The 12982-nt window shown below is 51.9% G+C and overlaps 1 protein-coding gene across 1 annotated transcript in view; it reads right to left on the bottom strand.

Annotated features, from left to right (window-relative positions):
• The window catches only part of EPHA8 (EPH receptor A8), a 43311-nt gene that overhangs the window by 12546 nt on the left and 17783 nt on the right, over positions 1-12982 (bottom strand). Inside the window, exon 3 of the mRNA XM_061379481.1 lies at positions 12204-12867. Coding sequence (XP_061235465.1) covers positions 12204-12867 — 664 coding nt within the window. The remainder of the gene's footprint in view (positions 1-12203; positions 12868-12982) is intronic.

Consider the following 12982-nt stretch of genomic DNA (forward strand, 5'->3'; position numbering starts at 1 on the left):
CTGCCACCCTGGTCCCTGTTCCCCACTGTTCCACAGGCAGACCCCGGTGCTTTTGCTTTTGTTGACCTGCCTATAAAGCTGGAGGTGCTTCCCTCCTCCCTGCTGCCCAGAACCCTCCCTGATGCAGCTCAGGGCCATTGCCTGGCCTCGGGACCAGCACTGGAAATCACCTCACTATTATAAGAGCCACAGTCTATGCAGTGCAGAGCTCTTTAACAGGAGCTGCCCCACTGCTTGTTCTGGGTGTGCCCAGCAGCATCTATGGCAAGGGTTTCAATAACTAAAAGCTCCACTCCTGGGACATGGCGGTGCTTGTCCTCTGACCCTGGTGCACTGCTACACAGAGCAGATTCCTTCATAGGATCACAGAATCAGAGTGGTTTGGGTTGAAGGGAGCTTAAAGCTCATCCAGCTCCAACCCCAGCCACGGGCAGGGACGTCTTCCACTGGAGCAGCTTGCTCCAAGCCCCTGTGTCCAACCTGGCCTTGAACACTGCCAGGGATGGGGCAGCCACAGCTTCTCTGGACAAATGTCTTCCTTTCACAAAACAAAGAGAAAACACCCTCTTTTGTGTCACCTTGCTGCAAGCTCTCAGCGCACACCGAGCTCTGTGGAGGGACAGCAAAGCCAAGCGAGCCAGGCTGAGTTTCTTCTGACAACACCTCCTGCCTCCGGTGGCTCTGCCTCATGCTGCGGCTGGGGCTGCGAGGCAGGAGCACACACGCTCATCCCACACCCGCGATGGCATCAGCCTGCTCCATCCCAACCCCAGCTCTCCAGCAGCCCCCTGGGTGAATCATTTGTCACACAAACAAACAGCTCGTCTCTTCTCTCGTTAGGAAAATCGATTAGCTCCACAGTGACATGTGGCGCGTCAAGTGCCTGCCTAGGCGGGGAAGGATCTGCCCTCTCCTGCACATTTCCATTCCAAGTAAGGAAAAACCAGGCTCTGCCTGGGTCCCTGTATTCATCAAGCATTTCTAGGACCAGTTCCAGTGACTCAAGCGCTATTCCTGGCTCTGACTCATTTCAGTTTTCCCTACCGAGGTGGTAATACCTTCAGCCCCTGTCGCCAGCTCTGCATTCAGCCTCAATTGTTGCTTCCAGACATGTAGAAGGGTTTTGTTTGTGATCCAGCATCCTTGGTGGTCTGGGTCTGTCTGCTTGTTCTGCTTTCTAGGTGCTGATTTGTTTTCTTATTAACAGCACTCCTTCCCCTGCCACAGATCTCCCTGTGATACCAGCATATTTCACACATCACACACTGCACAGTAATAAACCAGACTCTATAACTGAGCTACTTCCAGCTATAGCAGCTGAAGGCAGGGCTTCATCCACATGCGTCCCTGGTGCCTTGCTGGTCTCTCTTTACTGTCACCAGCTTCTGTGGCACTTTGCACCGAGTGCTACCTTATAGACAGGGGAGCAAGAGCATCAGCAGGATGTACACACACTGCATGTGCCAGAGATGTTGGTGTCACAGGTTGGTGTCATGTCTTGGTACAGCAGGCTGGAAAAGAGAAGCTCAACCATTGCAGAGTTTGCTTCTAAATTCCTGCTCTTCCATTTCCTAAAGGGCATAAGGGCAAGGAACAGGAATGCCCAAACTGGGGATGCAAGGGAAGGCAGATGTGACTTAGGGGGAAATTGATGCAGCTCAGGGCTGGCTTTGCTCCCCAACCTTCCTGACACATTTCATCTCCCCAGGACCATCCATCAGAAGAGCAGAGGACACAGGGCAGGCAGACCTGGAGAGGAGGTTTGCTGTCCCTAGCCACTGCACCAAGGAGAACCCAGGACATTTGCCATGCTCTGGTGCTGACTGGTTCTCCTGATGCCACACACTAACAGGGCCAGGGACTCCCTGCCTTTACCAAATGCCCCTGTGATGACGCAGCCCCACTGCCCATGCTTGGCAGTGTAAATGTCGCCTTCAACTTGTGTGAATCCTCCTTGGTCTTGCAAACCATTGTCACCTCTATCCACGCAGCAACCAGGGACTCTTGATTCAAGAGGCACTGGAGTGGTTCCCCTCCCCAAAATAGTTAATTAAGGGCAGAGAAACCAGTGCTACATCAAGTATGGAGAGATGGGGGAAGGATGGGAACACGAAGCACAGCAGATTTGTACCAAGCAGTTGTAAAGCAGATTTGTACCAAGCAGTTGTAATCACTTAGTGTTCAATGCTGTAAAAATAAACCCTGTTAATTACCCGTAGCAATGACTCACAATTATTTTAGATGCACTCAAGAGGAAAATTATCCTAAATGACAAATTACAGGTGAATTTGTGCACCAGGGCAGAGCCATTGGGAGCCTGGACAGCATGAGAACATGGGGAGGCCCAGAGAGCAACTGGGGTTGGGGCAGGCACTGATTTGGACGGGGTCATGCACCTCTGTGTGTCTCAATGCTTGCTTTAGATGGGAGCAGGACACATGTGGGAACCCCTTCATAGGCACAGGAGAGGGCACCAGCTTGGAACCTGCACAGGATACGAAATCCCTACAGGAGCTCTCTGATGCCAGGCCAGTGCCATGTGGGAAACCAGGACCTCCTGGCTTAGCTCTGGTAAAAGCAAACCAGCAGAGAAGTGGCCAGTGAGACAAATCCAATCAAATGCCCCAGGTCTAAAATCACAGTGCTCCACAGTTATGGTTGCAGCATGCGCTGAAGCCACCAAAACCTGAAGCCACTACAGAATGGTTGTCCTGCTGTCTGCACTGCACCCAGCTCATCCCACCTCCCTCCCAGGAGCCCTGCAGAAGGTGGAGATTTCTCATTTTTAATTATTTCATGCAATTTATACCCTAAATCTGTGCCTAAGGGCCCTGCCTCTGTGGACCACCAGAAGTCCTCCTACTAGCATCTTCTTTCTGCCGCCAGTGCCACCTTCCTGTAAAACCCAGCCAAGGCTCTGTCTGTCCTTGCAGTTTCATCTCACAGTGTGCTTTCACAGTGCACATGGGACAGCAGCGACCTTCGCCTGCAGCCCAGCTCAACACTCGCACATCCACACTGCTGCTCCCAGTGTCACAGGCAGAGCCTACAAAACCCAGCACAAACCTGTGCTTGGCAGAGCACACCTCCAGCTCTCTATCACCTAAGTGGGTCCCCAGTTATCACCCCAGCCTGTTGGGGTCAGTGCCACTGATCCCCCCACCCTGTGCAGCACATCTTGCCTGCTTTTACCATCCTAACAGGCTCACTCTCCTGTGCATTGCTTGCCCAAGGCAGCCCGAAGCAGCGAGCATGGGGATGGCTCTGCCAGCCATCTGTAGTTCAGTCCGTTTGTTTCCCTCCCTCTCCGTCCTCTGGGGACAGGACAACATCTGTTAATAAGCTGGCAGAGCTCGGGAGATGATGGATGGACCTGTCGAGGATGCGCTATTTGGGAACGAGCCTTTCTTCTCATGCTGAAGTCACCGTCTGGGACTAGTGCTCTGCAGGTGGCCCTGGTGGGACCACCAAGGGCTGCTTCAGTAGGGCTGCGCATTGACTCTGTGTCACTCCCTCCCAGCTCCATCCTCAGCCTGGGAGGGTTGGGCAGGGTGAGGGCACGGTTGAGAGGGTGCCATGTGGGACTGATGCTACCAATTGCCCCCTTCCCTGACCCCGCAACGAAGCTCAGCATCAGCAACCACCAGAAGAGCAGCCAGGTACCTCCCTTTGGCAGTGCTGGGAAGAGACAGAGAGAGAAATAAGCGTATCATAGCCACTGTGACAGCCAGAGACAGGCACCAGTCCCGGAGGCCTCCAGGTTGCAGGAGAAGCTAGCACAGAAAATCCCAGCTCCTTTCCATCCAGTTTCAGCATGATGCCACCAATCTCAGCTCCCACACAACACAGACACTGAAGCATCAGCGTGTTATTCACAGTCATGTCTTAAAAAGAGGCATCTGCCTCATTGTGCCAAACCTTGTGTTTCTGCAAGGCTGTGTGCTCCCCTTTCTCTGCAGTCCCAGGTCAGCTCAGGGTCTCTCACCAGGTTGGTCTGTGGCCTTGGAGGGGTGTTTTGGGGCTGGGTAAACTGTCTCTGTCAGGCAGACTCTTGGTCCTGATAGCATGCATTGCCCCACAGCCCTGCTGATGCTCTGCATCCTTTGTGTGCTGCTTGCCTCTGTCTCACCCACCCGCAGTCACTGCCTTGTCTCTAGCTCCTGAGCACCACCTTACAGCCCTTCACACATCCCAGTTCCCACCATGTGGCCCCTCTGTACAGCTCACAGCCCTTCTCACACCCAGTACTGCCCTATAACCCATCACACCACTAGCACGTACCAGAACTTGTCTGACATCACCTCCTCGCTGCTCAGTCCTTCTTCCCACGGTTCAATCCATCTCACACTCCTTTGACCCCCTAAATATTGCAGAATAGGAAATGGGGGCAGTTTTCACCCACAAAGTGGAGTAGTTCCACTTGCAGTGCTGGGCAAACTGGAACCATTGATGAGGCAGACTGGCTGCATCCCGAACTGGACATCTGCACTGTGCTGCTATATTGAAATCAGCAGTTCTTGCCACATGCCTTGAATTCAGCCCTGCTGAAATCACCCCTGACTCCATCCTGATCCTCGTCCCTACATCTGCATCCAAATCCCAGTTTGCTATGTGCACTGCTTTGCTGCCTGGTGCAGACACCCTTCTGGAGTCAGGGGGATGCTGTGCAGGGTCATGTAGGTGAGACAGCCCCAGCATGCTCTCAGAGCAAAGGCATTTCATAAAGCTTATGTGGGAGATGCTACAGCTTGCAGGAGTCAGCCAGAAACAAGCGGCCTGATGCTAGAATTAGAAAAAGAGCTGTTTCCAAACTCAGCTTCTCAGAGGGTTTTAGACAGAATCATTCAAGGCTTCGGAAAAACCCCATGGTTTTCACCAGACTAAACCCAAACACAGAAAATGCTGGATTCAGAAAGGAGCAGGGGTGAACAGGAGCCACCCCTGCAGAAGAGGGTGCTGGAGGTAACCCTGTACCCCTCCTGCAAGGCTTCAGGAAGCAAAGATGCATAAATGAGGAAAGGTCACACAGAACACTGAGAACCTAACCCCATCCCCTGCAGGAACCGTTATGCAGCTTTAGAGGCCATGTGAGCCTTCTCACCACATGCATATGGCTTTGGATATACACAGGGGCTGAGCTTTAAAATGAGGGTGCCCACAGCAGGAACAAGTGAAGGGCATCACAGGATGCTGCATGGATGCAAAAGCATCCAGGTTTTGGGCCCTTTTGTTCTTCACAAGGAGGTGTCAGCAGCAGCATCTTGTCTTCAGGAAGGGGAAGAAGTGATCACACAAGAAGCATTGTCGTGTGTGGGATCTCATGCCAAGTACAGAGCAAACTTTTGCCACTGTCCTAATGCTGTGTGGGACGAGGAGCCAGATTCTCTGGAAGTGTTCAAACCACAAGAAACCCACATTCCCAACTGGTGAAGGTCTTTGAATGCTGCCAGACCCATCCATCACAGCCCAGCTGCTCTTCGGCACCTCTTGTAGGGGCTACAGAGACCACTAAGCACAAATGGAATCTGTTTCATCCCCATCGATGCCCTGAACTCCAGTCTAGCATCACTCTCACCCTTCATCTACATCAGCTGAGAAACACAGCAAACTCAGAGGAAAAGTGGCAAATAATAAAATACGGGATAAACCCCATATAGTTCTGTTGGTGGGGAAAGGGCAGCTCTGAAGTCATCACTGTCCTTTCTGTTTGTGCCTAACCAGTAAAAATATAGAATTGTTTTAAGTGTTGGGGCTGCTTCATTTTGTTTCCCTCATACACACAATTGGCCACTTGCTCGAGGGACTGAAGGTGCTGGAGATGCTGAGGCTCCCTTGTCCTGCTCCAGCACGCTCACTGAGCTCAACTAGCCATGCACACACAGCCCAGCAACCCTGGGATCCAAACAGATGAACTAACATCCAAGTCTGGTGCTACAAACTGATCTGAGGCAAGTGCAAATCCAAGGATCCCATCCCAGAGCTGGATATAATCCTGCAAGGAAAGATTTCCTAACACCCAGCCCAAACTGTGCAAGCAATCTGTGTGTCTCTGACGCATCTTCTTTGCAGTCTGTTCCCATCTGATGTCTAATACCAGGATCCTGGATAGTCCTGGCTTATGTGATCTGGAAAACAAACTGGTTTTGGCTTTTATTGGTTTTTTGGGGTTGTTTTTTAAGGATGCAGGGATAAGCAGAGGTGATTTAATCTCACCAGCTGATATTGCCTGTATTTTACAAAGCAGCTGACTGGTTTGCAAACCAGCAACGAAAATCTTGTAAATCACTATGTTTCTTTGATTTTCCTGCCTGGCATCTCAGAGAGGACACATGCAGAACTCCCATAGCGCATCTTTGGAACTATCACTGCTCCTGCCCTTGAAAGGTTTGTTTTGGGAGGCTCACAGCAGAATCCCTCTGTGGTGGGCACTCAGGGCAATGGTGCAGTCTGGCTCTTGGTGTGACAGGCTGGTACCCTGCCAATGGGCAGAGGAGAGCCTGAGCAGGCATCACTGAGCCTGCAGCTTGGGGCTGGCATATGAGCACTGGGACTTGCATGGAAAATCTCCATGAAATCCACACCCATTTTGCAAGGAAATGAGAAAAGTATCCCAACATGTTTGTCTGCAGTTGCAATTGGAAGGTATATTGACATACATTTATCTGTCACCTTGATATATGGTACATAAACTTCCAGGCAGGACCTAAGGGTGGTGGAGCCCAGCCTGGTGATGGGTGCACTGAAATCCCAGGTTTGCTGGTTGACACAGGTATGTGTGACCCCCAGGCACACTCTGTAGCTCAGAGCCAGGAAAAATGGGGTTTGCTTGGAGTCAGCACACCAAGATCAGTCTCCTGTTTCCAACCAAGCAGCCTGGATGGGCTGTTTCACATGAAGACACCACACAACAAGCTTGAGGTTCCTCTGTGATGTTCTTACCCAGGAGGGGGAAAAACATCACTGTTATTAGGAAAGGGAGAGAGAAGCCTGAGGCTTCCCTGGCTTAGAAAGGGATCTGGAGTTCAGGGAAAGAAGAGAATGGAGGAAGGCTCTGATGGGCTCCCTTAACCCACTAGCACATCATTCTTTCCCCCTGCATGCTTCTCCACCCCTTCTACACTGAGGGAAGGGAGCACAGGCTGTGGTCTCCCTGGGTAGGTACCCAGGGGCATTCAATGCACTGGGCAAAGGGTCTGTCCCCTCATGCCCAAGCCCAGGGGAACAGGACGTATGTCTCCACCTTTCCTCCCCTTCCAACACCAGCATCTGGACCACATCTGCAAAGGTTTGCTGCTGTGGCTGCAGGTCATTGCCCAGCACAGATGGAGTCCATGTGTCTGACCTGGCTTCGTCTGCCAATGCCTTCACCTGTGTCATCTTGTCCCCTGGGGTGTTTAGGGCTTGCCCTGTCCCTGTGTTGTGCCCAGCCAGGACAGTACATCAGTGACATGGTGCACATAGATGGAGTCTTCCCTCCTCTCACACCATACAGCTCCGCTCCCCACCAGCTGGAAAGTCAGCCCCCACTGACTTCCTTCATAAAGGTCCATGGAGGCACAACTGTATTCACAAACACATAATTACCAAGCTGGGTATTTTCTCTTCTTAATTAGCAATGCCATGGTGCTTTAATTGCTCGATTAAAGTTGCCCACAAGGAAGGTTTAAGGTACATTAAATTTGCTGATTGGCTCACCAGCATGAATCCCACCAACTGGAAAAAATCATCTGCCTCCCAGATTGCTAACCAGACTCTCCAGATCCATTTCCACCAGCCATGTGCCACAGAAGACACAAGGAGGGCAGCAGCGGAGGGGTTTGTCCATGAGAAGCCAGCAGATCTTCTCCTATTCCAACCTCTCCCACAGTTTGGGAAGGGTCCCAGTAGTGACAGTGTCCCTCTCTTCTCCTTGTTTAGAGGACACGACCATTTCTTCAGCTCAAGCAGAGCTGGGTGAAGTCTACCCCAGGGCCAAATCCTCATTCATGGCTCCCATGTTTGGAAGCTGTGCTCACGCAACCCTGGCAGGCTATAAACACCTTCCTCAGTTACAAACGGGCTGATGGAACAGTAATCACCTACCTGTTGCTCCCTCATCACTGCTTTCCAGCCAAGCTGAAGCACCAGAGTACAGCAGAGGGAAAGCAGCCAGGAGGTTAAGATGCCTGCTCCCAGACTGCTGAAACCCATGGATGTATCACAGAGACACTCTTTGGGAATTGATGCAAAGGGTTAATCAATGTATGGGGGGTTAGGGCTAAGCCACTTGCCTGACAATGTTACTGCTCGTTCATGCTATCGTACTCACCGTGTATGCTAGAACAAGATGTGAGGACATGGCTATTGTTAAGAGGTAGGAACCGTGACTTGGTTCCCATCCTTTGGAAGCCCAGGCCAGCTGAAATTGGCTCTGTGGTTTGGACAATGACCAAGCCTCCAGGGAGCATGCATAACGACTAGGGGTAAAAAGTTCAGGCTCGAGGAAGACTCGTTTACTTCATCTTGAGACCCTCGCCCACGACCACCAAGCACAAAGGACTCATTATAATATGAAGCAGGGATAGGACAGGAATATGTATAGGCGTATTGTGTCATCATCATCATCCTCATGCATATGTATAACTTTAGAGGATAAATGTAGAGGAAAACAACGCTGAGGTGCACATGCCTTTGGAGGAGCAATCCCCCATGCGCCTCAGTGCTGAATAAAGCATACCTACTTTACAACTTTAACAAGCTGTGGAGTCTATCTGCGTATCAGAATGGCATTTCTGTCAAAGGCTCATCCCCCCACTCTGACAGCAAGGAAGAGTCTGTCCATGGAATGGTGCAGATCTGACCCAAAATGCTGACCATGATGCAAGGATCATGGACTTAAAGGGTGGCCCTCCCCAAAGAGGGTCTGGCCAGGGGAGGTAGGAGGGGTGTGGATGCAGGGATCCTGTCCTCACCTGCTGGAGCCTCCCTCCACCTCTCCATCCAACCCCAGGATATGGAACACTTGCTCTGGGTCTCAGCCTCATGGCTCCTTGAGGAGGTGGCTTATGGCCGTCTTCCAGTCCCACAGAAGCAGAACCAGGGTTAAAGTGCTTCCCTCTCTCATTACTTTAATTGCACTGACCTTATCGAGATGGGTCTCTATTTGTCCTGTACAGCAGCTGCATACAAATAAGGTGGATTATGCTGATTGTCTTCTTATCTGATAAAATGCTAGGACAGATCCCTTTTACTTATGCTATTGCTTATTCTGCTATTTAGGCAGAGCAGTTGCTATTTGCTGTGGTTAAGAGATACTAATGTGTCTTGCTGTGGAGTGATGCGTTTCAAGGAGGAAAGACCTGGCTGTGTATGATGGGGGTGAGGGAAGCAAAGTCCTTCAGACCCTTGACTAAGGTGGGGAAGAGTGAGTAGGGCAGCAGGGCTGAGCTGCCCTGGGACAGAGACCCTGAGGGGTTTCGTTCTTGGGGTGGCTGTGGCAGAAGATTCCATGGGACAGGAAGCTGGGAATTGTAGGAATTGGCTCCAGGACCCCAACACCAGTTGTACAGCATTCATGTGCAGCACTGGCGCAGTCGAAAAGGGGGTCCTTTGCATCTGTAGATGCATGAGGCACGGATAGTGGGGACAAACGCCTTGTGCGATGCAGAGCTGTGATGCATCTGATGCCAGCCTACCTGGCAGCGTTAGTGTGGTCCTCTCTCCAATCCCATAGAAACTGCCCCTCACATCCTTACGGCAAACACTAGGATATAACAATAGGATAAAATGTGTGGATCCTGCTGGAATAAGAGCAAGGAGTCAGAGATCCCAGTGACTTCCCTCCTGCCCAGCCTTTGCTTAGGCAAGGTGATGACTGACAGTAAAGGGGACAAGAGGCAGAGAAGTTCCCCAGGTTCTTCCTCATCCTCCACCATGTCCCACCTCACCCCATCCTTCCCAGCTCTGTGGCACAGCTTTCCTTCTCCTCTGAAGGCCTGGGAACAGCTCGGGCCATGATCTGGTTTCCAGAGCTCTCTTCCTTCACTCTGGCAGGTCCTTAGAAAAATGAGCATTGAAGAGGAGGGGGAGAAACCTCCACTGTTCAAACATCTTTAGCTTTGACAAATAAGGCGTCTGGCTGTGAAAGGCGGAAGGAAATTAATTTGGAATCACATTTTAAACACTGCCATAGAGGCAAAGCATCTTCTCTCTAATTTTCCCCCCCCAAGCAAAAAAAATGAATTTCCCTGATATTTATAGAAAGATTATTAGGGCCACAAGGAGTGATTTATATCAGCTCATCCCTGTGATGGAGAATGAGAATTTCCAGCCACTGGAAACCTGCTCTTTGTCCACCTGACAATTAAACCAGCTAATTTCCAACCCCGGCAGATCCGCTGGGATTATAAATCACCCTGGAAAGGCACTTTTCACCATGAAAAATGCACTTTGCCCCAGTCAAGCACGAGAAGCTTAGATTAAAGATTTGCATCTGTTTGCTTTTGTGTATAAATACGTGTACTCCTGCTCCAAAGGGGATGCCAAGGAAGAGGTGTTGAGCTATCCAACTCATTGTGCTGGATGAATGCGAAAGGGAAAGCAGGAGTGTGAGACAACACCGAGGTCAGAGAAAGTCCGGTGCCATTTCTGTCCTGTTTCTGATGCCACAGGCCCTGGAGATTTTCACCAGAGAGCGTTGCTGGTTGAGCAGCATGGGTTGACACTGGCACAGGGTGCCCAGAGAAGCTGTGGCTGCCCCATCCCTGGCAGTGCTCAAGGCCAGGTTGGACACAGGGGCTTGGAGCAAGATGCTCCAGTGGAAGGGGTCCCTGTCACTGCCTTTAAAGACAACCTTTAAGGTCCCTTCCAACTGCAACGATTCCATGATTCTATGAACTTACAGCTCCTTGCAGTCAGGCTGGGTCCCACACTAGTGCCTCTTTCATGCACACTCTTGAACATGGGACAAGATAGAATCATAGAATAGTTAGGGTTGGAAAGGACCTCAAGATCATCCAGTTCCAACCCCCTGCCATGGGCAAGGACACCTCACACTAAACCATATCACCCAAGGCTCTGTCCAACCTGGCCTTGAACACTGCAAGGGATGGAGCATTCACAACCTCCCTGGGCAACCCATTCCAGTGCCTCACCACCCTTACAGTAAAGAATCCCTTATAAATTATCAGATCTATCAGAGGATGACTTCCAAACCAATGGTTGCAGGCAGGAGTTTCGGATAGAAGCATTTATTCTGCCTGTCCTTTCCTCTCTCATAGCTGGGGGCCCGCTGGGGCTGGTGTGGGTCCCCGCAGCCCCTGGATCCATTCCCATCCAGCATCGGACATCCCGACCTTGCGTCAAGTCTCCCTAAGACAAATGTTCCATTTGGCGTTTCCATGAAACGCAAACAAAGGCCCCGCACTCTTATTTGTGCTGCTCCCCCTAAACACATCCCATAAAGAAACCGAGAGCAAACAGATCCGTGCAGAGGGCTCTCACGGGGAGCCCGTGCTCTGTACACACACATCCCTGTGCCTGATGCACGGCTGCTGCTGGTCACCCCGCTTCCTTATCACAGTTTGCACAGTCGGCAGCTTGAAGTCTGCCCAGCGGCACAGAGGGCCCCCAGGAAGGCTCCCGGCACCCCCAGGCTGCAGAGCTCTGAGCGGCCCCGGGGAGCCGTGATGGATGGACGCAATAACCTTGTTTCATGAAAGCTCCATGGTTTTCTGTTTGCTTTCCTCTCGTTCAACCCCCCTGCCAAAGGGAAGCGAGTGGTGGGGTGTTTTGGAGAAGTCAAGTGATGCTTTGCTGCAGTGCATCAGCAGAGATCTCAGCACCAGCCAGAGATGCTGAGGGCACTGGGATGGGAGCTCTGGGCCACCATGCTCCATGGTAGGAAAAGATGGAGCTAGGGCAATCCCTGTCCTGATGCCAGCTCCCACTGCAAAGCCAGTCCCCATCCCGAAGCCCTGTGCACCAGGATGTGTTATGGTCAGGCTCACAGGAGCTCCCAAGGAGCTTGCTGGTGGTACCTGCAACACATTTGGGAAGCACGAAGATGGTCAGCAAAGGCTTGGGCAGCCCTTCGCCTCCACAGAGGATGGCTGTCCAAGTTCATGTGAGCGGGTTTCTGTCCTCAGCCCATCCCCAAGGAGATGAGAGCCCCTTGCATCCATCCCTCCCCTTGCAGGCATTGCTAGCAAGAAGCAGAGACTCACCCATGCAGGAATCCCGCTGCTCCTCATAGCCAGCACTGCAGACACACTTCCCGATGGGCACCAACCATTCTCCCTCGGCGCTGCAGTACATTTTGGGGGTGTCCCTCTCCTCCGAATGGCCCACACACTCTCCCCGCACTTCCACCAAGGAGGACGAGTCTGCCCCAGTCACAGCCTCGGAGAAGGACGCCAAGTTCCTCACTGTTGCCGGACACTTCTTGTAGTACACTCGCACTGAAACGATGGCGATGCAAGCGCCTATGTCCTGGAATGCCAAGTAGAAACCCCTCTTGCTCAATGGCCCCACGCCCCGCACCTCCGTGTTCAACTTCAGGCGCCTCACCCCCAGGTCCACATTGGTGAAGCTCTCATCGGCTGCGATGGTGTCGATCTTCATAAACTGGCTCTCGCGGGTGCTGGTACCCAGGTCCCGGTCGGACTCCAGGTAGTAGAGGTTGAAGGTCTCCTTGCAGGTGCCCAGCACGCCCGGCATGCTGTTACAGTCCCGCAGCGTGAACTTAATCTCTGCATAGACCCGCCGCGCTCCGTCCCGTTGGACCCAGTTGGTCCGTAGCCAGTTGTTCTGGTTGGGGGTCATGACATTACAGACCTGGTAAGTGTGGATGGGGCTAAAAAACTCATCCATTTCATTGATGGAATCCCACTGTGGGACAGAGAGAGAACAGGTCATTCCAGGTGTCCTCAAACACCGGGAGAGCACAGGGCATGCAGGAGTCTGTGCTGTCACCCACTCTGGGATGAGCTCCCTCTGCTCCTGT

Source organism: Neopsephotus bourkii, unplaced genomic scaffold (assembly GCF_033783945.1).
Source record: "Neopsephotus bourkii isolate Nb327-2 ecotype Australia unplaced genomic scaffold, CSIRO-AGI_Nbou_v1 NB_1778, whole genome shotgun sequence".
Taxonomy (NCBI): Eukaryota; Metazoa; Chordata; class Aves; order Psittaciformes; family Psittacidae; genus Neopsephotus; species Neopsephotus bourkii.